The 26238-nt window shown below is 37.1% G+C and overlaps 2 protein-coding genes across 4 annotated transcripts in view; both read left to right on the forward strand.

The window, feature by feature from the left end:
- The first annotated feature begins 1330 nt into the window (after positions 1 to 1330).
- Positions 1331 to 17613, forward strand: LOC129360681 (glycerophosphoinositol inositolphosphodiesterase GDPD2-like). Of its 2 annotated transcripts, none has more exons than XM_055031012.1 (16): positions 1331 to 1869; positions 5187 to 5343; positions 7605 to 7708; positions 7815 to 7908; positions 7993 to 8052; positions 8137 to 8235; positions 9217 to 9307; positions 10860 to 11008; positions 11349 to 11434; positions 11584 to 11725; positions 11814 to 12029; positions 12096 to 12247; positions 14647 to 14794; positions 14946 to 15028; positions 15114 to 15147; positions 15909 to 17613. In XM_055031012.1, exons 2-16 carry the CDS (start codon positions 5260 to 5262, stop codon positions 15954 to 15956), a joined length of 1590 nt encoding a protein of 529 aa, XP_054886987.1. In that variant the 5' UTR covers positions 1331 to 1869; positions 5187 to 5259; the 3' UTR covers positions 15957 to 17613. The 2 variants fall into 2 exon arrangements, with proteins under 2 accessions (XP_054886987.1, XP_054886986.1); XM_055031011.1 differs by having other exon boundaries at positions 15114 to 15142.
- Positions 17614 to 17905: 292 nt separating this feature from the next.
- The window catches only part of LOC129360682 (disks large homolog 3-like), a 104756-nt gene continuing 96423 nt past the window's right edge, over positions 17906 to 26238 (forward strand). Inside the window, exons 1-2 of one of the 2 annotated variants that reach the window (XM_055031017.1) lie at positions 17906 to 18002; positions 21757 to 21888. In XM_055031017.1, the coding sequence (XP_054886992.1) occupies positions 17978 to 18002; positions 21757 to 21888 (157 nt within the window). In that variant the 5' untranslated portion in view covers positions 17906 to 17977. Of the gene's footprint in view, positions 18003 to 19713; positions 19924 to 21756; positions 21889 to 26238 lie in introns of those variants that run through there. The other variant, XM_055031016.1, reaches the window with a different exon arrangement.

The following is a 26238-nucleotide window of genomic DNA, read 5'->3' on the forward strand; positions in this document are numbered from 1 at the left end:
CATGTGAGCAAGGCAGCCATTTCAGCCTCTGCCCTGAGATGTGCAGATGAAGTTGATGATACTTTGGAGCTTCACCTGCTTCTTTGATTTGAAACTGTCAGATGGCAACACATCCTAATGAATGTCATGCTGGAGACTAGCAGATAATTGAGGTTCCATTTGATCTTGAACTTCCATTTCTAATGGAGTTTCCTGTGACCGTAATGCATCAGAGGATGGCCAGTAGGAGCATTTATTTATTTCAGAAAACCATATTTAAACATCCTCAATAAATCCCTTATTGTATTTAGTGATGCTTGAAAACCATGCATTTTGTTTATCTGTCTCATCAAACAGAATTAGATTCATGCAATAAACTGGCATCATTGAACAGGTGCATTAACTCATCCAGCTGAGATTTGACAGGTGATTTTACTTAGATCTACCTGCAGGTAAATTGCAGGTAGATCAACAGGGGGAGAAACAATGGAACTGATTCTTCATGGAAATCCAATGAGACAACCTAGAAGCTGCAAACAAAAGGACTATAAAACTTCTGGCAAATGGACAGGAACTACAAGAGAGGGCTAGAGAGACCACTTGTAAATGTTAATCCCCCAGCACTGAGGGAAGACTCTGCCGCTCTTCTATTACTCTGATGAGGCTGATGAGCTCCACCTGCTTTTAAAAGAGCAATACGCAGCCCCAAACATTCAGGTTTCAAACCACTTCTTCTCTGTCAAGCGATCCTCTTTCGTTGGTGCAGTGGCAGTGGTGTTTGGGTTGGCGTCGGCATTCCAGCTGTGTGAGAATCTCCGTCCATTTCTTGCTGACGAATATTAAAGACTGTAAAATAAGGTTGCTGAGCTGCTGATTAGGGGGGATTGTTGTCGACTCACCAGCTGATCAAAACGTAAATCCAAACTGCAGTTCGGATGGTTTTATTTTCATCAGTGTTATCAAAATCCAAGGCAAAACATCAGTGTCCAAATTGATTCGCAGGTATAAACAGTGATCACAGACAAAAAGTAATACGAGCTTAAATTGGTCAGGAAAAAGTAGACCTCCCCATCACCTACCCACCAAAGAGCATTGTAGAGCAACTGGTGCTCTACAATGACCACTAACATCAAGTGATTCAGAGCTTCTCATTTACTTTTGTGTCATTCAGAAAAAAAATGAAACAGGTTTTTCCTTTAGCAGTTGAGTGAGTAATCCAAATGATTCAAAACTTTATTTAGTTTGGAGAGTGACTCACAGTAACTTTATAGAGATGTTATCTGCAGTACAGTCAGCTAACAGAAGAACAGCAGGGGTTTGACTGTGTGGCTCCTCTTTTTTCCATGCAGGTTCCTAGTAAGGCGGGATGCGTGTTGTGGACACACAGGTCTCCAGTCCATCACTGGGCAAAAAAAGAGATGCACAGGACAAGCAACCAAGCACACACACCTCAGAAACACCTCAGACAAATTTAACGTTATGTTTTAAGTACCTGGAGAGAATCCAAGCATTAACACTGAATGCAGAAATACTTCAGGTCGGGTTTAGAACCGATGACTTTCTTGCTGCTTTTAAGTAAATGGCTCCATTCTTCTTATTTTTTACACCGGCACTATATTTTCACAAACCTAAATGCTTAAATTGGTTGTTGAGCGCGTCTACCTGCGCAAGCGCACACGTGATCCTCCCACCCTCTCCTTCTCTCTCACTCTCTCTCTATCTGTCTCTCCTTCTTCCCGAGCCCCTTCACTCATTCATCAGGACCAATTTTCATTCAGCCCACGCAGCAAGACCGCCTACAAAAAGATGCGGGAAGCGACGCAGAGATGTAGAGGAGAAAACCGCAGACGGGATCCGAAGGAGAGCGCGTGTTTGTGAGCCGGATTGAAGGTCTGTGTGTCACTCGTGGTTTCATTTTTGGTAATGAAGGTAATAGGTGGAAACATTAAGCGTGCTTTTCTTTGAGAAGCATGATTAAGTGCTTATATTAGAGGGTTTTGTCTCCTTAATGCAGCGGAGAGGACCTTTAATCAGATTGGTTCGCCATGAAGTGAACAGGCTGAAGCCAAAAGGTTTTATCGCTCTCATTTCTATTTTTCCCTTTATATGTATCTGTGTATTTATGTGAACACAAAACACTTAACTCTGAACAATGTTTAATACATTTCTAAAAAATCTGGTGAACAGTACAAAAAGAAGAGGAGTTAGGGGGTTCAGTAAAGTTTGTACATTAAATATACATTTTATGTACAAACTTGAATTTGTACATAAAAACACACAAAAAAGTTCTCTAATCTCAAATTTAAAAAAAAGAAATTAAAGTAGAAAAATGATGAGGAAAAAATCAATTTCAAAAGAAAATGTTAGATTCTATTGATATTTTAGGGTTTTTAGATGGAAAATTATAAAAGGAGTTTTTATGGTTAATAATTCAAATGAATAAAAGGTGACCTTATTGTTAAGTATTTTCCAAGTAACGCAATGAGAAGGGGAAGAAGGAAATGGTTGCTGGAGGTTAAAATTTAACAGTGGATGAATTTGAAAAGGTTTCTAACAAAGAAGCTTCTCTGAAATCTAAAAATGGGTCGTCTGTATTGAAGAGTTAAAATGTTTTGACCTATATGAAGTATTTCTAGATGTTTGGTGAAAAACTGCTCAGATTGACAACTTGAGTGAGCATAGGCATCAAATACTCAACCTCACAATACTTCATCTATTTTGTGCCATTTATTCTGATAACAATAAAAAAAATGTTTAGAAATTCATCACACTTTATTTATTTATTTTATTTAGCTGCCATGTTGCTCAGTGACAGATCAGGTGCATCATATATCAATCTGACAAAGTTTATTTATATGGCACAATTCAGGAATAAAGTAGTTTAAAGTGCTTTACATCTTAAAAACACAAAATTACAAATACATGCAGAGGGTACAATCCTCAACACGTCTTTTGCTTCATGTCTTTTCCTTTGCTCTCCTTCTGTCAACGCAGCTACTGTTGGAAAAAAGTCTACCACAAAACCTTTTTTTAAAAACGATAATAATGACAAAGCAAAACAAAAAACTTCAGGGCAAATAATTTAACATTTTGTCTCTTAAAATAAAACTCAATCTCTGTCAAATAGGCCCTTCACCAGTTGGATTTGTTGCTCTAAGCAAACCAATAGAATTTTATTTATTCATTTTTCAAGTATATTTATATTTATTGACATTCTCAAGTATCAATAGTGGGGGAAAAAATGTTTAAAGCAAAACAGCAACAAACCAAACTATGTTATCAGATTTCTATCACAATTCTTCTCACTGTAAACTCATTTGCAGCAATTCAAAAACAAAGAAAAATGTCATTTTAAGGGAGAAGTTGTTTTGTTAAACCTCGTTTCATCTATCCAGCAGTATAAACTTGACTCTGTAACATCTCTCATTAAGCTCATTTAGAAATCCACAATTTTTTAAGTATATGTTGCATGATGTGCGATGAAGACATTAAAAAAAAACTTTGAGAGACAAATTGCAAGTTGTTTCTATATGTGATAATTTACTCTGCCAGAAGGTGATTATTTTTTTCCCCAACATAAACTGCATGGAAGAAAGTAATATTGCAGAACAAATGAACTCATGAATTCAGTGTGACTGTTTTAATAAAGAAGTGTATTGTTCTCATGTAACGATCACATATTTGTCTCCTTTTGTCACCGTGTCATAAACTGACAAAGTGGTTAGTCTTACATTACTAGCTCTTTACTTTCTGCTCAAACTCAAGACTTCCTGGTTTCACCTGGTATGCAGACTTGCCACAACACGTCCCCATTAACTCTATTCCTCCAAATTATTTCTAGCAGAGTTTTTTTAATGTCTAGGTCGTTTTAAAATAAATCAAAACAATAATAATGTTAAGTATGAACATAGTGCTTTTATTACAGCAAATTTGAATGTGTTTCATTTTTCCAGTGATATTAATGTTAATGATAATTAATTGTGACCAAAGCATGAAGAAATGATGGTTCATCCGTCCTTTACAAGCTAAATATGAATTCAGTTTTTTTTTCTTTAATGAAAACCTATATTTTAGGAACCCGACTCCGTTGTTGTTGTTCATCATCAATATGTCTGTCTTATTTAGAGGAACTCGTCTCTTCTCATTAAGAGCTAATGATCTTACCTTGAACAAAATTACTTTGATAATGATTGTAACAATGTCCGGCCATTTAAATTTGGGCCGTTTTCTGTCTATTTATCCACTCACTGGTCACCAATGGATAACTAATGCCAATTTGGCAGCATGACTTATTTCATCACACTGTTGTAAGTTCGCTGAAAACATGCCAGCTTAATGTGTATTCTGTCTGTTAACTTGGCATAAACCTAAAGTAGTATATAAATGGAAACGTTTTAAAATGATACAGCTCTTACAGTGGTTGATGTGCGGTTTTCAATGCTGTGATGAATGGAATGTGCTTTTGAAGTAATTAAATCACCTGGACCACCAGTTCAACCTTGTTCGGGGTGGCATGCAACATGAAAATGTATCTTTCTGCTCTTGATCCTATCAGCTAACTTTGACGCCTCGGGTGAAGACCCAGAGGGCTTTAACTGTGAAAACCACTCAAGTGAAAAGGAAACTGGCAGAATCTCAGGTGAAAGCAGGTCTAGCGAGAAATGGGTTGTAAAGCAGTAGTTTTTGCAACTGATGCCCTAAATAACTCCTCTTGGAGTGACAGGACCGTTTCCCATGTCTTTAAGAGTGCGGGCCACCGAAACCTGGCACAACTGAAGGATGCTGAGTCCCAACATGTTGACTATCATGTAATACGACCCATTTCAGGAAAGCAGATGATGGACAGCCTAATCCCTTAAACACGTTTAGTTGTTTTGCAGGTCCAGCTGTTCTCTGCTTGCAGCTTTTTACTCACTGGCAGTTTGTTTCCTGCATAGGCTGTTGGTGCTTGGCTGTGCCTGTCACTGTGACTGTTTGTGCTGCAAAAAGCTGGAGTTCTCTCCCAGGCCGGACTGTGCAGCATTCAATACCCCATGGTGTTGGCCATTGTAGGCTAGTGACTATACCCTCTTTTGTACACAGACTCCTTTGAGAAATTGCCTTCGCATCTAAAGAACCTCTGCCTCATTTGCTTTCTATCCCCTGCCTCATTGCTCTATGAGCTTGGGGAGATGAATGAAACTAGCCTTTCTTTTCTGTGTCCACAGAAAGGATTAGAAGAGTTCCTCCATCCTTAGAAAAGTTCCTCCATCCTCCTCACTGTGAATTTAAAGCGCTGCTATGGCCCTGAGCAGATGTTGCAGAGATTTCAGCAGAGCTTTCTTTAGCTGCCGTTGGGAGGAGCAGAGGGACAAAGAGAACAAGGTGTGTATACATTAAAAATTTCAAGTCCATACAAACATTTAATAAACTGTCGATCAATGGTTTATCAAATTAAAATGAATTCCAAGCAATTTACCGTTTCTTAGTGTTGTAGTTTCCCACGACCCAGAAGAGGGCGCCGCTGGTCATCCTTAAAACTGCATTATGTAACTTTTGTAAAAAAAAAATATATATTTTTTTACATATTTGTTGAATATAGTGTGAAACAGCCTGGGGAAAAAAATCAAGCTCCTCCACCTTGTTTCAGCGCTCCCAGTGCAAATTAAAAACAACCCATCAGTGCCAGGTCTTATTGCTGTCAATCACCCTACATGTGGCGCTGCTCATCCCTGCCTCCTCTCCTTACAGTTACATTAAGTTGTTTCTCCACCATTAGCACATTTAGCAATGAAATGAGATTGATTGACAGCATTAAAACCCTCCTCCTGGCTCTGATTGGTTGCTTTTGGTTGGGAGCGGTGTATTTGTTCAGACACCAACAGGAGTGTTCTTATCAATTCATTGTTAGTCACTTGAGAAAACCAATATACAGTAATTCAGTAAAATAAAAATAAAATGTTGAACATGTATTTATTATTTTAGCTTTCTCTACCAACGACTCATAGTGCTTTACACTAGAGACGCAATTTCACCTAATTGCATGCACAAACCCAGACATGTTTACCACAATACATAGACCAGTGGATAACTTGGCTTTGAGTTTCTTGCCCTGGGCCACATTAAATGTGGCACAAGAAAGAAGCTGGAATCAAAACACAGATTCAAAAACCCAAACAGCTACACTTCCCATTGAGCAACAGCTGCCTCGCAGTCAAATTCAGAGTAATGTATTTCATGTTCTTGTATCTCTTGAATTTGATTATGGCTTACAGCTAATGAAAACTCTGCAGTTTCAGGCTTTTTTGACATGGATTACTGCATTGATGCAACATAACATGGAGGCCTGGGGCCCTGCTGGAGTAGTGAGGGTGGTTTCTATTGCAGCTTTTCTGCATTGTTGGGTCTGGTGTTTCATCTTCCTGCTGACAATACTCCATTGCTAGCCGATCAAGGACAGTGATAGTTACAACAAGCATTGGCATCTTTGGCAGTGTGGGCAACTTCCACCTCCTGCTGGAAAACAAAATCAGCATAAAGCTTGACAGAAGATGGAAACATAAAGTGTCTTGGTAAAACAAGTGGATTAAAGTCAGCAGATCAAACGTCTAAGTAGGAAACGTCCTATTGAACATGGTGCAGCTTGGATTCTGTGTCCAGGACAATGATTTCTTTAAATCTCACATTTGGACCTCTCTTTTGTGACGTTGTCTCTGGCTCAGGAGAGATATAACTCAAAGAATGGATCTTGAACCACTTAATCCAGCTAGAAAGTCCATAACTGATGCATCTGTCCTGAAACTCCATCAATAATTTTTTAAATTTGCTTGCTTCCTTGGTATTGGTCTTTTTTTTAACCACATTTTTTTCTTCCACTTAATTTTACATTGATATACTTTCATACAGCACTCTGTAAACAGTCTTCTTTATTTTATTTCATTTATGGTAATATTCTAATAATTTGCTGACCAAATCATTGGGATTTAGATAAAAATGCTACAGAAGTAAAAGCTTGAAATATAAAAAATCTGCATGTCAGATTTGTATGGCTTTCCCCTTTTGAATTTTTATATAAGTGAAATAAACTTTTTAGTTATATTCTAAAATATTGAGTTGCACCTCTATAAATTAACACACTTTAGCTGTTTCTTTAATATTAAGGTTAACTTATAGTGTTGAGCAGAACTTTTATTCCCACTAATCACAGATTAAAGGCTGAAATCTTCAAAAAAAAAAGATTACAAATAAGTTTGTCTTCTGTTTATCACATTTTAAATTAAAAACTGTCTGTTTTGCTTGTCAGAGAGTGATAAAACACTAATAAAAAGGTGGTGAAGATGTGATGATTAATGATTCCAGTTTGCGCCAAAAAAATGCATAAACTTACAAGCCTTGACAGGCTTTGATAGATTTATCTGGAGTTGAAAGAGAAGGAGGATGACGATGTTGTAGGATTTCCATTGTAAAACTGCAGGTGTGTTTACCTGAGAAAATACAAAGGGTTTGTTTTTGTTGAGCTGTCATAGAAAGGAGCACAGAATCAAGGAGAGAATGTTCGAAATCTTTCACTACATTTATTTGAATGACCTGCATGATTCTCATCTGGAAACCTAACAAATAACGATCTTATCATATTTTTTCCACAGTGCTCAACCTGCTGGTGCATAATAGTCACTGTTGGGGCCCTAATTTCTGTCTGCTGGGTTTACATTTGGCTGGTCATCTACAACAACCGAGATGATTTTAATACGTGAGTGATCACAACAGGAAACCAAGCATCCACTCTTGCTTTTTTGTTTTTAGTGGTGACGTTTACTCTGTTACCCGAGTCCTAATCTCTTATGTTCTATTATCAGATTCTTATTCTCCTATCTTCACAAGCACGGGAACTATTTCATGGTAGCGATGATCATTTTTGCCCTGTCTGCCAGCTACTGCGTTCTGCTGCTGGTGAGAAGCCTCGGATCAAATTGAATAAAACTGGACTTCGTCAACTGTTTCTGTCTAAACTTAAACATTTTCACTTGATTGCAGCTTTTTGCACTGGTCCAAGTTGTCTTACAAGAAAAACTTGACTTGCACTGGATCCACAAGGTAAAATAAACTTTCACTTGTTCAAAATAGAGTATCGGATTTAATCCCAGTACTAACTGTCACATTTTCTTTTCTGATATGCAGGTTTTGATAAGTTTGGGAATGCTACTCATCATAACTGTGATTTCATTAATCACCAAATTACGGCGGGAAGAATGGCATATTGTTTCTCTTTCATTCCAGGTACAGTGAGTATGTGGATTGTGAAAATTATGGATTCACCCGATCAAGCTATTCTTTTTCTTTGCCATTTTTTTCAATACTTGTCGTTTCTGCTACTACATTGACATGAGAGAAGTAATGCAATGTCTCTTGACTCTCTGAGCACCTTTTTATCATTTTATATTGATGAAACTTTAAAAATTGGCTCAGTGATTGTTTCGTAACTTTTTTCCACATTTTAATGTGCCATATATCTTGTAAAAGTCAACAAAAAATCTGATTGACGGGGATATAAACACTCTACAATAACTTAGTTGCATAAATATGCACACCCCTAACTAAAACTTGATTGAAGTTTGATTCATTTCCAGCATACAATCTTCTTTGATAGAAATCAGTGAACTGATATGCGGTTAGTTGGAGTAGTTTTATGTCTTCAGATGAAAGCTGCAGACACTAGCATGTTTTCTCTGTTTTTATGAGTTCCTGATAAATTAGCTGTAACATATTTCAGGGCTTGTACAGTTAATGATTTGCAGATAAAAGAACAAATTTCCTGCTTTATAAACTTAATGCTACACTTTTAACTTGGAAGTTTAGCAAACAATACAAACAAAGAAGGAACTGCAGCAGTTTTTCATTTTGAAAGACTGTTCAAAAGAGATAAAAAAACTGCCAAGTTTGAAACAAATATGGTAGGAAATTACTGTAATTTGTACAAAATGCAAATAGGTATGTTTGAGTATGACCGGAAAATTCTAATCGACTTCACATTTCAGTTTGCGGGGTTTTTTTTTCCACCTTTTAAAAAGCCTAAAGGACATATGTAATGTGTTTTATTGAATTTTAAAGCCTACCTTTATTATAATCACTTACATTTTCCATTTCTCACTAAACTATTGAAATAGTTTTTATTGCCAGGCACAGTGTCGAGGTTTAACTCCAGATTCCAATCTGAACTTCTTATTTGGTTGATCTTATTTTCTTGTTCTCTCTTCGCAGTACACAGCTCCTTTCTTACAGTTCGGTGCTGTTGGAGCCTTGACCCTGCTGAGCTGGCTGGTCTTCCGGGCCTTCCACCGGGACCAGAAACGTGAGTTGCACATCCCTGTCAGTATATAAACCCATGATCCATTTGCACCACTGCATAGACTGATGTCATCACACATAAATTCAGTTACAGGGTTAGTCTTTAAATTATTTGTAATAGCTATGAATCATGAAGTGATTGCGCATGTGAGGGAATGTGAGGACAAATGCAACATTTAGAGCCAGATAAGGTGAAAATGCATTTTAGATCTGCTTTATTACACATTGGAGCAAAACTTTTAGTTCAAAATGAAACTAAGAAAAGAAAATTAATGTTCTTTAAGAGCAACACTCAAATCTTTTACAACTTCTGTCATTCTTTTAAAAAATGAAGCACAAATGTGGGTGTTTATTTTTAAAGGAATAATACATTTCAGTTCAAAATACATTTGAGTTTATTTTTCCACTTAATCCATATGTATAGTCATAAAAAAAACTTACAACAATAATTAGGTATTCTTCATCCCAATGCTTATACTCACTTATTATTGTTACATTTCTTTATTTTTATCAGAATGAGAAAGAAAGTTGAACCAGCAGTTTTCATTTCCTAGCACATTAGTAAGCAAACTCTTCAATGGACAAACCTTTTTCAAACAACACAGTAATGGCTGCTTGTGTCGGTTGAAAGTAAACAGTGAAAAACTGAAATCTGTCACAGTTTCACTCTGATGCTGAGCCAAAAGTTACAGCAGGAGCCAAAGTAAACATGATGCATTGCTCAACATAGGACAGCACCTCCTTCAACCTGTAAGATGAGATTTTAAATAGTCGTTTGTGTTTTTTTTGTTTGTTTTTTTACCATTTGTCAAAAAACATGACATTTTACATTTTGTCATGGAGATTAACTGATGAACAGCTACCACATTTATTCATGTTTAGCAGGTTTTCCAATCGATTAACCTCTCAGTGACAAATGAAGCTCGTCTTCAGGAGCAGATGAACAAACTGCCATAAAATTATCTGGAAAAGCTTTGACTGCAGTTCGAGATCTGAAAAGGTTAACTGTTAAAAAAAAAAACGCAAAAACCTTTAGCAAACGTGGATTTCCGTTTTTTTTTTCTCTAAAATTCGGAAACATTGGTTGACTTAAACTCATCTATGTTTTATATAGAAATGGATTTTGTTTGAATTGAAATACTTAAACATTTAATTTAACAAGTAAGTAGCTTTTAGAAAGATTGTGGATTCATTTACAGACTGGGGGAAAAAAATTAACAACAAAAACTCTCTATGAATTTTAGTGATTTACATTTGAATAGTCAACCTTCTAAGTGTTTCAGGCTAAAGTTAAGTGTTAAACAAACAGAAATGTCTTAATTTATCAAAGTAAAAGCCAAAATGGAAACGTTTATATGTCAATCTACTTTTTGATTAATGCAGCTAATAATAAAATGACGACTTGACGTTGCTCAAGATTGTTTTTGCTAATAATTGAGTTTAGTGAAAAGTGGTGAAGACAGTATATTACAAAGATGAAATCAACGCTGACATCTTGCTGCTAGTCCTTCCAACCTACTCAGCATAAACAGTTGATTGTCTTGTTTTCTTTCCAGGAGCAAAGTTCCCGATTGCAGTATTATTCCTTTTGTTGTCGGCATTCATCTATCTGTGTCCCCTGCTCATCGACTCACCTTGTTTGATCGACATAAAGGAAATAAATTTGACTAAACCAGACCTCTGGGGCCACAGAGGAGCACCAATGGTGAGCATCCTGTTTAACAAGACAAAAACTTCAAAATAAACAACCCGTATGGAAATACGTGCAGCAATATTTAATTTAATCATGTTTTGTACTTAAGAATAAATCTATTAACGTGTTGGGTAACAACATGGCATTTTTTCTTATTTTCGAAAGTGTTGCGACGTTGCAAGTCATGTGAGGGGCCCCATATGGCCTGCATCTGTAGCCGTGTTGGCATGCTCTTCTGCTAGATCAACAATAAGCTCCATTTAACATAGTGCACTGAGTTTTGTGTACTCTCACAGCCTCAGGGTAGTTTCTGTAAAACAGTTTCTCACTCATATGTTCTGACTGTGTTCAGCTGGCCCCAGAGAACACCCTGATGTCCTTTGAAAGGAGTGCAACCGAGTGCAAAGTCAAAGTATTTGAGACTGATGTGCAGCTCAGGTAGGGTGAAATTGTTTACCATTTGTATTCATTTTGCCCTTTAATATGTCTATTGTAATTGATCATCAATGCTTTTGTGAGAATTGATTGTAAACAGATAAAAAGGAAGCATTTACAGGGGTGTCAATAAATATTGCTTGTTCATTTAGCAAAGACAGAATTCCCTTTCTGATGCACGACCATAAGGGCAAATTCCTCAAAAGAACAACAGACACGGACAATATTTCTTGTGGCAATCAGATGAACATTAGTGAGCTGAAGTCTTTAAATGCTGGGAAATGGTTCATAAAGGTGAGTGCTGCCTCTGTTTGTGAGCCTCGCTAGAAGTTTGAATTTTTAAAAGAAGCAAAAAACACTCAAATATTTGGTGTCTTTCCAGAACAATCCTTTTCAAACTGTTGACCTGCTCAACAAAAGCCAGAGAGAGACAGCTGAAAATCAGACTGTTCCCTCACTGAGGGAGCTTCTAGAGCTTTCCAAAAGGCACAATATCGCCATTATGTTTGACTTGTATCGTCCCGACGGTTGTGATGGCAGTAATGACACTGAGGACACTGTGAAAGAGATCTTGAATTCAAGCATCAGCCACGAATTGGTAAATGTCCTTACGAGTTTGAAAACATTTCATTTCGCAGGATTTTAAAGTCTTGTCTTATTCTAGATCTACTGGCTTCCACCAGAAAACAGAGAATATGTGAAGAAGACTTCAAACTTCATCCAGGTGTACAACATTACAAACACATCAGAGATCGATGAACAAAATGTGACTCACCTTAATGTTAAATACAGTCACCTGAATACACGTGAAATCAGGTAAGACCTAAAAACTAGATCAAAACCAACAGAAAAAACACTTAGATTGTTTGCAGGTACTGTTTTTATTGGGGTTGGCATGCACAGTAGTGTAGTGAGTAGAAGCATGTCTGGACAGGATGCTAGTGCGTTACATGTGAAACTTGGCTCAAGGGAATCCAGACGAATAGTGTCGCGAACCTTCTGGGGTGTTTGAGCAGTCATAAAACATTTACTAAGGAATGAAAAACAGTGTTTCAACATGTTTAAAGGAGTTCACGAATCGGAACAGTTCACTGACTTTTTGGAAGTGTTTTGATGCAGCAAAAAACATCAACCGCTGCATTCCTTTGTGACACTGGATTTTTACATTTATATAACAAAACTTATTATGGTCATGTTTACATTTGCATTTCTAGTGAGAAGTCATGCCTGAAAACATTTACATTTAGTTGTACTTATTGTGCTTGTGCACCCCTGTTGATAAACACCCTGGGCAAATGCCCATATGGCCAATTTTAAGTATTGCCACTGATGAGAGGACTATTTCTAAAAGAGCTTCACTCTTCTTAAAGGCATGACTTGCTTGGCTTAGATGTTTTGTGAATTTGCAGACTGTGGTTGATGGCTGAGGAAATCCACCTGCTGACTAAGAGCTATCTCAGAACAGACAGAACTGAAATGAGTATTTCTGATCTCTTTAACACAATCTTAGAATTTGCTAAAGTTCATCTTTCAGGGTATGCAAACAGTTTATTTTATTCTTTAGCATCACAAGGAATAATAAGTCTCAATGTCTACACATTCATTTAATCTTCATTTGGATCCAACTTAAACCAAACATGACAGAGACACTGGCTACTGCCCTCTTCTGGCCAAGGACGGTTAGTTCAGTATATCAGTACATCCTTAACCTTTATCAAATGTTGGGAAAAGACTGATACAAAAACAAAACAGTTTGAAAAATATTGATCAATCTTTTGGTAAGAAGTTTAGATTTAAATACATGCAAAGTTTGCAAGGAACTTTTTTATAAAATGGATGATGAGAGTCGCATTGCTTGGACGGCATGTAGTGTGATTCTATCCACTACTGCAAATCCACTCTGGGAAAACCATAGTTTGGATGTCAGGGAAAACCATAGTTTCAATAGTCCAGAAGTAAAATGCTGTGAACCAAAATTCACTGAGCATGATATCGTCCACATTCAGCTGATGATGGAAACATTTGGTTAAAAGCCACTAATCCACTATCTGGCATCAATGTTGTTTATGATGCTAAAGCAATAGCTATGCCTTCAAAGCTACAAAATAAATTTTCCATCATTAAGTATTGCGTACGTAGAGTTTATAAGTCCTTCTAATGAGATTCCAAACATCTGATTGCTGTCGGCGTTGAGTAAAGCAGCTACTCTTTCTTCACTTATGAGTCAGACAACTATGGCAATTGATAGTTGCGAAAACACAGCCGGGTGGTGGAAGCTTAAGTTTCATAAATTAAGACTGTTATTAAGATGATGCTGTATTTATACTCCAGGTAACAGTGCAAGAGGCATGTTTGTAAAGCAGCAGGCTAAACCTGAGAGAGGTCAACAAATTATATCAACTTATACTTTCAGAATTGATCTATAAACGACAAAAACGACAATACGATGTAATGTTTTTATTAATAAGCTAATTTTGTAGGTTCTTCTACAGTTTCCTCAAGTTTGTGTTAAAATCTAAAAAAGGTAATTTTCACAAAAGGTGGTAATAAAATACATAATCATGCCTATTATGGGTTAGTTCCTGGTGGTTTTCTTTGCATTTTTCTAATGTATTTATAGAAGTCTTTGAGACACTAAAAGGCCAAATTACATATAGACGTGCCAATTTGAAGCATTTTAAAGACAATAGGAAGTGCACAATGCTGTAAAACAGGATTTTGCTCGCTTTCAACAGGATTCCTATATCAGATTAAGAGAAAGTATTTAACAGCACTTTTAAATTCCATTTGCAATAAACAATGTAATATTGTCAAAATTCAACACCCGAGGGCCGATTTGGGTTATTGTTGAGGACAAGCTTGGGTGCTGCTGTTATTCATGCTGATGCTACTGTGACACGAACCATCCACCTACACTGTGCTGCAGACCAAACACTCCTCCCCATAGCAACAGCAGGATAATAAGCACTGTCACTGTGCAAAGAAACTGCTCACACAGTGTTAAGCAGATGGTCTTAATATTGCAGCTGGGTCATTCATTTACACACAGTTGCAAACATATATTTACATCAATACACACACAGTATGGGCATTTATGGTTCTTGCTTTGAATTTATTCCCATTTTATGTTATAACCCATCTGCTGCCTTTATGTGTTTACAATATCATAGTCCTGAATGTTCTTTTGTACCTCATGATGCGTTTATATCCAACAGGGAACTTCGAAATAAAAGCATTAAAGTGAACCTGTATGTGGTGAATGAGCGCTGGCTGTTCTCTCTGCTGTGGTGTGCAGGAGCCAGTTCAGTCACTACTAACAACTGCCAGGTGTTAAGCAAAATGGAGCAGCCTGACTGGATCATGGTGAGTGATGTGCACACATAGAGTAACAGTGGCTGCTTGTTTGTTCCTCCCACTCCACTGGTTTAATTGTCAACTGATCATTGAAGACTTTCACGGTTCTGTTTTGTACTGTTTCTTTCTGAACTCTGTGACCCTGGTTTGTATGTTTCAGGCTCCTTCTACTTATATAAAATTATGGATTTCAGTAGATGCTGCATCCATTTTGATAATGATTGTTGTCTTTGTCTATCACTGGTAAGCTAACTACAGTTTATTTTTGTTTTGTTTTTTTATTGAAATTTTTTTTATTTTGAACTAATCTCTTTTGTGTGTGTGGCAGGAAACACAAAAGTTCCCCCCAAAGAGGAGGTAAAGTGAGTTTAAAAAATCAACACATTTTCATATCCTACATATGTAACCATTACTTCATTTAAATATCAACTAATCTACTGCCTGTTTTATTTTAATAAATGAATGTCAACTGATTAAGCTGCAGTTATTAAAAAATATAATCTAAGAAAAACTTGAGCTCTTCTGCCTTCTACCAGTTCTCCCAGTACTAACTGAAGAAATACACCACTAAGTCTGAAACATCCAATCAGAGCCAGGAGGAGGGACTTAGCACTGTCAATCACTCTCATGCTCTTCTCCCCCCTTTGAATGCTGCCTTCTCACCACAACATAGCCTGCTACAAATGCTAAGGCTAGTTAGCATGGCCACCGATGACGGGGGATAATAATTGGTTTCACTGTAATGGTAAGTTGCAGTACACTTAGCAGCGCGTACCTGAGCTTGATTGACATGCTAAGACCTTCCTCCTGGCTCTGATTGGTTGTTTTTAACAAGGAGCGGCGCCTTTTTTGCAGACCGCAGAAGTAGCACTGGAAGGAGGTGGAGCTTGATTTTTTTTCATAGATTATCTATCTTATAACATTCTGTCTCAAAATGGTGACAATTTTAATAAATATGGAAGAAACACATTTTTGTTAGTTACATTCTGCATCTTTAAGCCCAGGTAATATTCCCACCTTAAGCGTACTTAAGCATTTTAATTTTTCTTGTGGCTGAAACTTTTAAATAATTCTCCTTGTCAATAACAGGTATTGATTGATTGTTTTATTTTATCTGTGCCAGGGAGAATCAACGCTTTTGTCGCTGATGGGCTCGAAATCGCACCTTTAGTTTGAACTTTGACAGATTTCAGAACCCTTAAAGCCATCTTGGATCTGTTTCTGGGCCACCACAGCAGCTAAAAGCTTCATCAGGGCTAAAGAAATAACTAAAGTGTCATCACTACAGATTTTTTATTAAGCTGTGAAACAAGAAATAATTTTACAGAAATTTTTGAAAGATTTTCTTTACATATCATGAATATGCCACTGGATGGCATTTGGTTGCAAGGGTTGTTACGTTTAAAGTTTATCTTCTTACTAAATAAAATACAGTGCCTTTGACCTTCCGATTGTATTAAGATCTGAACTACTTTCTCTTTGCACTATATTTTTGTACAATTTAAGGAAAGCTACAAATGAGCCTAAAACGTTTCATAACCTGTTGGATTAGAGTTAAAATGTCCATGTTGTCACCCTGATTCCCCTCTCAGATTTTCAATAAGAGATTCTGGCTGGGTTAGTCTAAAACACTATTATTAATGCCAGTAAAAAAAAAACATGCTGGTAAAATTAAAAGACGACTTTAAACTTAAATCTACCATGGGTATGGAACATTTTTAGCTAAACTACAGCTCCTCTCTGCCATATCTGTAACCTGAGCCAAATTAACCAAAATGCTTGTTGTTTTTTTGAGTGTCCTGCTGTTTGAGTTGTATTCTGTGTGTAATCCCAACACTTTATTCTCAGGGAATAAACAACAACCCAAACTAGATCCATTTTATGAGTTATGAAAGTATGAAAACTACAGAACAGGCAAAATTTCTCCAATATGGAGTTTATTATTTTTGGATGCAATGTTCACCAGATTTTTCAGACATAGAAAACTTACAATAAAACACTTGAAAAATGTTTTTTTCACTTTTCAATGTGGCATTTCTTGTGTAAAATTCAGACAAAAAAAAAAAGAAAAACTGGACTCATTTATTTTGAATCTGATTTACCAGAAATAAAGACATTGTAATAAACCGTGTTCGTTTTCAACCTTTGAATATAACCAGTTTGCAGAGATGTGACTTTTTCTGAAAATTTATAGTGAACTCAGAAAGAATAATGAATCTAGAAAACTGTGATGTACATTCCTTTTTAAAGTGTTTAAAGGTTTAATAACAAGATAATTTGTTTTTGTCTTTTTTTCAAATTTTTTGCACCATATATTAAAGGGAAATAACATTTGTATAATTTTCATTTAAATACATGTTTTACACTGAATTACTGTGCAAAATTTCCATACATTTGGTGGAATAGCTTTTTTAAAATGCTGTTTATATTTTTTAAATGTGGAATTCTACATACTTCTAAGATATGGTACTTGCATAACAAGCCTCTTACAAATTTAAAATAAAATGGAAAATTAATTGATTTAAAGCTTTGTATACAGAGTATGGTGTTTTTCATGCACAGTATTATTTTCTCATGTTGTAAATGTTGTCCTTCCTTATTGAATATTGTTTTTGTTGATACTGTTTTTTTACCTTTGTGTAAATGTAAATGTTCACACTGAACTTGGTGCTGTGACACTAGGATTTCTTGAGCTCTTCTGTGGGGCAACAAAATATTTCTATTTTGTTAGAAAAATAAGTAACATAAAAAATACAAAAAACACAAAACAGTGAATTGGACACCAATACTTACGCCATTTTAAACAATAACCAGATCCTCTGAAATATAGCTATGCACCTTCTGCTTTTTGTAATTTTATTGAAGATCTGGCTATAGTGCTTATTAAAAGTATAATCCAAACATGTTCATTAATGTTATTGCAACTATGTATATAAATATATTTCCAGAGTTGTAATAAAAGTATTTATATTTAATATATATTTTATAAAGCAACATGAATATTAAAAATGGGATAGAGAGCATGACTAGAATGTTAAATTAAACCAAAAGATCCGAGATGTTAGTCCTCGTGCCTACATTACCCAGAATGCAGCGCTGCTACCAACCGTTGTGTGGAGATTTGGGTGTGTTATGCTAGTAGCTGCCATGGTAGCGGCTACTGTAGTCTCCATCCGCTAGCCTCCAAGAGGGATGAGGAACCGGCTAAACAGCACTGGTAAGCAAACTTATTTAAACTACTGACATATTTTATCTGACACTTTAAACCTGTAGTAGTCTACGATTCCACCTACGGTTGAATCACTTGAGCCATTTTACCAGTTAACGTTTTCATTCCTGGAGCTAACCAGCCAGGTTCGTAAAGTCGGTGGAGTTCTCCTTTAAACTGTGATTTATTTCAGCACCACGTTATGCTGCCACAAGATGGCGCGCACTTCAAGAAGATGTTAACGAGTCGACTTCATGTTGGTCAAAATAAAAACCGCTCAGCCCTCCTAAGGCTAATTACCGCGGATGATAGTGGATAAAACATGGTATAGAATGTAAATTAGAGAGTTGACTATGTTTTTTAAACTCTTACGTACGGCTGAGTCAGCGGATCTTTTCCACGATGGCGAGGCAGCGACGCTGAAGTTAGCTTCTGATTCGGATTCAGAGTAAAGGACTATTTCACAAATTTAGAGGAATATGAGAACGCTCAACCCTGTTTTAAAAACTAACTAGTTGACTTGTAAGACCTGGACTATATTTTATTAAGACATCCTTTTGTAAAAGCATTACTCTATTTTGAAATGGCCATCCATGCATATTTGACACCCTCACCACCTCTACACTCATGAAACATTCGATCAATAAAATACAATAAAATTATGCTTTGAATCTGTTTTCAGTGTGTACATGTACTACTAGGTGTAGAATAAATTTGATTTGCTCTGACAGGGTGAAAAAAGTAGACCTTACACCCAGTGATGGTGGAAACATCTGCCTTTAGGTATATGAAATATTATTTACCTTGCTGTATTTGTTTTAATTAAATCAGTTTTACATACAACTTTTAACTATTCCACTCTAACACCTAGTTTGGTAATTCAGAGTTGGACTTGATGGTGTTCTTGAGATATTTGTTCTGCTGCTCCAAGTTGGCTTGAGTGCCTGAACTAATTCTGTTCTGCTAGAAACAGAACCTGTAGTTTTATCAATTATAGCAGCTGGAAATGGCAAAGCACTCCCACACCATCATCGCATCACCACCATGTTTGACTGTGTTTTAATGCTGTGCTTGTTTTATTGAGGATGTAACAGGACGCAGACTTTCTAAAAGGTTAAACTTATGTCTTGTCAGTACACTGAATATTTTAAGTCTTGGTCATTAAGATGTGTTGTGGCTAATGTGTCTTTGCCTCTATTGGTTGCATCTGAAACCCATCAATGATTTCCTGGACTTGTTGATGCAATGCTGACAAATGCCAATTACTTTGTTTCTCATTCTGTTTTTAAATGTTTCTAAAGCAAGGCATTCGAGATCTTTTGAACTGCGTTTCACCAGTGTGGTCTGTGAATCTGCAGATTTTCAGGCCAAGCTTTGGGTAGTAAACTCTGCTTTCAAAAAAAATCAATAATTGATTGCTCAAGGTTACTTTATGATAATAATTTGAAAGCTGCAATTTCGTCTATTACATATAGATATATTCTGTTGTGACAACAAAAGCACTGACATTATTGTAAAGGACATTTACTTGTGTAAATTTATATTGTCCAGGTTAGAGAACTATGAATGATTCAGATTCATAGGCAGCTGTGCTTTCAAATTAAAAACACAAATCAGAGGCGAACTTCGGCATCGTGGCGAGGCATGTGTCCAATGGGAGGAGTGACGTGACATGGACTAGGGGCCGATTTGCCCAAAACTTCTGGGAAAGTTAACATGAAGTAAACAGACTCACCCAGGCACATCCCTGCTTCAGTCAGTGGATCATACTGGTAAAGTCAGTTTGGCAAACTGGGAGTGGATTTTGAACTGGAGATGTAACTTTTATTTAAAAAAGCGCAGTGTTTATTTTTGCAATTCTATCTTAAAACCAAAACATCTTTCGTATAAATGACGTTTCAAGTCGCGCCCTCCATGGTGCATAAATATGGTAAGTACTTCTCCATCTCTGTACTTGGTGTTTCCTGTAAGTTTGTGTTACTTTTTCAGGTTCGCATTGCGATCGTTTTTGTCTTTGTCTCTCTAATCTCAGCTGAAATCTCTGGAGCAACCCGAATTACTATTTATGGCCCCTAGAGGTTAAAAAGAGGGAGAGAAAAAAAAAATCTCGGGGACTTCCACTTCCGGACTGGGAATGATTTCTAACGGAGGTTTTTTTTGTGTGTGTGTCTCGATCAGTGTTCAGGCTCAGGTATTGCAAGCAGATTTACCTTCGTGATGTGCATCATCTCTCTGCCCTCACCACCCACCGAGTTCAGCAACAACACAGAGCTGCCTGCCTGAAATATATGCAACTTATTTCTGTCAGTGACAAAAATATAAATGTTTCCCTTTCGGGGTTTCTTTCCCTCAGCTTAAATGCAAGTTTACCGCATTGTAGTACAATAAACAAAAAACAATATGACTGGAGAATACAGCTGGAGTGTATTTGAAAATAAATACAAATGTATGACTTTTTTTTTATAACTGTAGTCTTTTAAATGCTAAAATTTGCACATAATTATTTATTTTTGTCTGTGCTGATATCATTTTTAAATATTAAATTATATATTGTGATCGCAATACTGGATTTTTAAAATTTAAAACAGCTTCCCAAATTTTGAGCATCTTAATACATCATTAGGAAATGGAAAAGACTTCAGCTCAACTGCTCAGCTAAAGAAACATGCCTGTCTGTATAAGCCCTGAGGCCTGGCAAGATAATCAGAGAGTCATCTAAGAGATATTCTAAGAGGCTCCTGGTATCTTTGGAGGAGCTGCACAGATATAAAGATTAGGTAGGAGAATCTGTCAAGAAGACAACTATTGGTAGAACACTACAAATCTTAACACCTATGGAAGAAAGCACAAAGAAGTTATGTTTGCTACCAGCAAGAAGGTGCTTTGATAAGATGAATTCAAAACTGAACTTAATTGAAACACATTGTCTATGGAGAAAAGCTAACACTGTAAATAAGCATATTAAAGCAGGAGGACTCTGCCCAGCCTGACACCAAGTTCACACTTCGCTGGATATTTGGGGAAACAAATACATTTTGATGTGTGTTTTGCCATTCATCCACACGGAAACTCAGTGTAATATAACTAGAAATATTATTTATAAGACCTCTGACCAAAACCAAGATTTGAGAAAACTCGTATTTGTGCTTTCATAGGAAAGTAAAGACCAATGCATTAGTCTGCAACAAATAATGTACTGTATCCAAATACTCACTTTGATATGTTTGCCAATCAACTTTGCCTTGTGTTTTATTAACTTTATATCATTAGTACACAATTTAAAGATAGTTCCACTCGTATATCTTTCCACTTAAATGAACCTCTTGTCTCCATGTTTAATTCTTACGGGGAAGTTGTAGGTTTTAAGCAATTTGATTGGATGGCATAGGTTTTAGTTTAGGGTTTGGCATGTTTAACACTCAGGGGCAGATTGTGTTGATTTATCGGTATAAAAACTTCAGAAACTGATCCTGTGTGTACAATATATGTATATTTTTAAACCAATGTGGCAGAGATATTCAGCAAAGATATGCAATGCTGGTAGAGACAAACCAATAATTGCAAAAGAAAAAAAAATTGTACTACAATGTATGGAGTCAGAGTGATGAACCACACACGCATAATTGTTTTTCCTTTTTCAAATATACCCTCCTTCCTGTTCGTTTGTCATAAAACCTCAGTAAAATACAGTGTTTGTATTGTGAGAAATTATGAACACTTCAATTTAAAAGTGCTCTTAAGAAATGCATGTTTTGTGATGCAGACACAGAGAGGGCGGTGGAGCTCCTCAGACAATACCAGGCCAACCTGACCAGCCCAGAGGAGCAGGCCTTGAAGACCAGTGTGGGCAAAGTGTCTGCCATCTTGGGCAGCCAGCTTTTCCAAGCTCTTCTCGGTAAGGAAAACAACACAAAGCAGTGTACTTTGACACTATTCAAGTCTTTCCAAACTTTACTCTTTAGCTGAACTTACAGCTGTTTCTCAATATGGACTTTTTAAATGTGGACAACTTATTTAATTTGTGCAGCTGTCGGCAAACCGAAAAGAAGCAAACAGGGTCACATTTTATTCATTTTTATGGGACGTTAACTGAGTCCACACATTTCCCAATTAAGCTTTATGAAAGAGGCCTTTCAGTGTCCCCCACAAAGGTTTGCTCTGTGCCAACCCCCAACTTTGTAGCATCCTTGGATTTTAACAAAACCCTACGAAAGCCAAAAGCAGTTTATATATACACTAATTGGTATTAATCCAGGACATTCTGGTACATTTCTCACACCGAATTGACCATATATTCTCTTTTGTACGGTATGCTTTGTGAAACTGAACTCACTTGAGTCTTCCATTAAGTTTTCATAATTGCTGTTGTCATTGTTGGTAATGCTAATCCTAAAGTGTTCTCATATAAAGATCTGCTGTAACCACCTACACCTTCATGACTAGTTTTTTTGGAAAGAAAAAGAGCTTGAGGGTTCAGAGTGAATCTAGCTTTCCTTTTTCTTTCTTTCTTTTTTTTGTAGAGCAGATAAAACACGTTGCATCCTTTTAACCAATGGTTCAGTGGTCCCTCTAATTACCACAGCCATGTTATAATGATCCTCGCCCTCGGCTCTGCTATTGCTTCTGCTGACCCACTGCTGCTTCTTTGCTGGGGATCTGAGGGGGAGGGTGCCATGACTCAGGCAGCAGTTAAAAGAAATATAGCACACTGTTGTTTCTGGTGATGGCATATGGAGGGGAATTTAAAATATTGTTTCCTGTGTGAGATTGATGCAAACTCCAGGCATAAGGTCTTGGGAATTATTTTTTCCCTTCTTGTTTGACGACAGGAAGTTGTAGTGGAGGCTAAGTTGCTGTTTCCTGTGATTTTAAGAGCATATGTCTGTATTTGTCTCAATGCTTGATTGTGCAGCTCCAGTATAACACTAACGCAGACCAAGGAGCTGGTGTATCGCCTTTAATAAATTGCATGGATTGTTCTCATTGCTGTGTATATTTGAGAATTATCTTGAGAGCTTTGGGTATTTTGCCTGTGGGAGGTGATCTTCCTCATCACAGAAGAAGGCAAAGAGCCACAGTAGGAGATGAGTAATAGAAACCAGAATAATCAAGTGTTGTTTGTACCTGGTGGGGATGCTGGTAAATCAGAGATGTTATATGTGATGCTCTGATTGCTGGTTGCCTCAGTGTATTATAAGAAAAATAATTATTTCCTTAGACTTTAAATCTCTTCAACAACTTTGACATCTTCCATTTTACAGCAACTGTAATCTGATACATTTGGCCCTGGAATACAGCATACTTTGAAAACTGAGTTGTTAAAAACATTCATATCCCTTTGATCCTGATTGAAAACATAATACTAAAAGACAAACACAAAAAACAAAGAAAAAATAGGTTAATTTTATTTATTTATTTTTTAGATTAAGGCTGAATTGTATTACCACTATGCTTGCACTTTGCCACTAATTTCTGGTACTAGTTCAAATCTTCAAATGGGAAACGTGACTCTTCTTTAAGATGGTTTATCATATGTAACTGCAACCAGACACTTAGACACAGTGAATAAACATCACCTTTTGTTCTTGGTATTTGATGTAAAATCATATTGATTGTTCTTGTTTTAAGTCACTTAGCATTGCTAATATTATTTAGATTACCTTGCCTTTAAATAAGCCTGTATACAAGTACAACATTTGTAGTAGAAACATACAAATGTTGTGGATTTGTTTGTCTATCAGGTTAATTCATAATATTTGAGTTAATTAAAGGTAACCTATTAAACTTTCTTGAACATATTACAATAGGATACGACATGTTCATTACCGTTTCTACACAAAAGCATTCTTAGATAATGATATTTTAGTCTGCTCAGTTCTGCTTATTCTGAGCTCCTTTCAGAATGAACTGTTTTAGAGCCTCTTGTCACTTTAAATCCAAATAAGCTGCTACTAGCCTCCCTCCCCACTCAGAGTTTATACTTGCTTGTGAAAATGGTTGCAAAGAGATGCTCAGTTATACAACAAAACATCTTTGAAGAATCAGAAGTTGAACCTCCTGCAAAACCAACACAAATGCAGCGATTGGTTTTTGGATGATAAGCTGACAACAAACATTTGTCTTTTCCAGCAGCCATTATACAGGGCAAACAGCGGTAAAACCAGCTGTTTGGGTTGCTAGGTAACGGCGAAGTGTGCATCAAGTGTGACATAACAATTGAGAGGTTTTTCAAACAACTAATTTTTCAGACACTAAGAAATATTAACTTGTCAAGAAAGGACTGGGGGGGTTATAAGCACTTGGGCTGTGTTTAGAAGTAATTCAGACCCAAATGAAAATACAGAAAGATTGAAAATGTGAACTTTGCATAATAGGTCCCCTCTAAAGGCATATCTGGAGATGTATTTCAAGGCAGCGCCTCAAAGACACTACTTTCTTGTGTGACGTCAAAGAAAAATTAGTTGAAATAGCCAAGATAGACAAGGTACCATGATCTTCTAATAATTGTATATGGGTTAAGGATCTTACAATTGGTTTTGTCACTAAATCTAGTATTTTATCCGGGGTGAGTTTGGAGAGCCACTTTAAGGTGCCGGTCAACATCTGGCCCACTGTGCAGCCCTGTCCAAACTTGTAATAATACTTTCCACAGACCTCAGTTAGCTCAATGAAATGTTAATGTGAATTTCATAAGCCTGAAAATGTTTGTAATTTTGGTCGAGCTCATTGACACACAGCAGCGTATTTATAGAAACGAGGTAGACTCAGAGAGGATTAGCTTTTCCAAATCAGGATTCCAAACATTCCTCACAAAGAATCTTCAATCAAGGCCGAGCCTGAGGCAGACAGGAAAATAAATTGCTCTTGGCTACCATGCCAAACCTCCTCCACAGCTCTCCAGCTCAACCAAGCAGCGTACAAGGGAGGGAACAGAAGAGTGAAGAGAGGCCTGTGGTCGTTTTGTTTCAGGTGCAGGGCTGGAGAGGCTTTAACCCTCGTTCAACATGTGGTTCTCATGGAGAAAGGGCGGCTTGCAGGTGCAGTCGTTTCACAGCTCTATAATCAGAACACGGCGCAATATAAACATTAGTCATTCTTTTATCCGGTCCTAGTGTGTTTACCTTCACATGCTCAGGGCCATGCGAGCTGGTTTCAGTTACAGCATTTTTGTGCTTGTCACTGTGCCGGTGGCTTAAAAGCAAAGCCGTCTAAGCTGAGGAAGAAAATAATTAACTCTAGTTTCGGATTGATGTGTCAACATGATGGTAAGGTATATCTCTAAGCTCTGTTGTGGGTGTATCGAGGTGTTGCATCCAACGTGGGAGGGTCGGGTATTGGCCACTTGATTGGATGTCTGCATGGTTGCACTGTCACAAACAAAGCTTGCCTTAACTGTGCATCCGTCCTTTTGTTCCAGCACACAAGCAAATGGTGCAGAGCACCAGGGTTGGGGGGGAGACCGGGAGTTGAGACTGACACACGTTACATTACAGAGGACCCTAAATGCCTCAGGAATGTTTTATTGAGGCTGTGAGAAGGGGGTGAATTGTTTGCCCTGCTTTGAAATTGTGACCTAGTTTTCCATCAGTGTCGTGTGGGTTGCTCGTCATCATGTAAAGATCCAGGGGCACATTTTTGTCTGTGTGTGTGATTCACCCTGGCAGGAAGTGGAGAGCTGAATCAATCCAAGTCAAAAGGTACATATGACAAAAAGAAGAGGTCTGTGGCTCCCCGATCCTACACTGAGACATTTGTCAAAGGTGCAATTGTGTCAAACAGACTCCAACCAATATAATGCAAACTTTTTCCCATCTAAATATAAATCTAGAATAAGTTCAGTCAGAGTGGCTTCTGCCTTGAATTGTGTGTTTTGTCTCCTGGCCAGGAATTTATGTGGTTTCCAGACGTGGAGCATTGCTGAGACTGTTTTAGAAGGCCACAAGATGTGCAAACAGAAAAGCTGTCTGTACTTTATGTGACTGAAAATGAGAACGCTGACATCTGAAGGAGAGGTGATCGAGCACCTTCCGAAGAGCTTGTTACCTTTTACAGGAACAGAAAAAGTAATTAGATGTGTTAAATGGAAACCGAGGTGCCCAAGATGCAGGCATAGAGCAAATCCTGCAAGACTTCTCAGATGCAGGGTTTTTTTTACACTTAAAGTAGAAATAGCACTTATGTTATTAAAAAAACAGGTCATATGACTAAATGTATTGATGATACACTAAAAAGAAGGAGGATGTTT

The sequence above is a fragment of the Poeciliopsis prolifica genome, unplaced genomic scaffold (assembly GCF_027474105.1).
Source record: "Poeciliopsis prolifica strain line A6 unplaced genomic scaffold, Auburn_PproV2 SCAFFOLD006, whole genome shotgun sequence".
NCBI lineage: Eukaryota > Metazoa > Chordata > Actinopteri > Cyprinodontiformes > Poeciliidae > Poeciliopsis > Poeciliopsis prolifica.

Coding starts and splice junctions, on each gene's coding strand:
- LOC129360681 (XM_055031012.1), top strand. CDS start 5,260: ATGGCCCTGAGCAGATGTTGCAGAGATTTCAGCAGAGCTTTCTTTAGC. Junction 8,236..9,216: donor TTGTTTCTCTTTCATTCCAG/GTACAGTGAGTA, acceptor CTCTCTTCGCAG/TACACAGCTCCTTTCTTACA. Junction 14,795..14,945: donor AGCAGCCTGACTGGATCATG/GTGAGTGATGTG, acceptor TGTATGTTTCAG/GCTCCTTCTACTTATATAAA.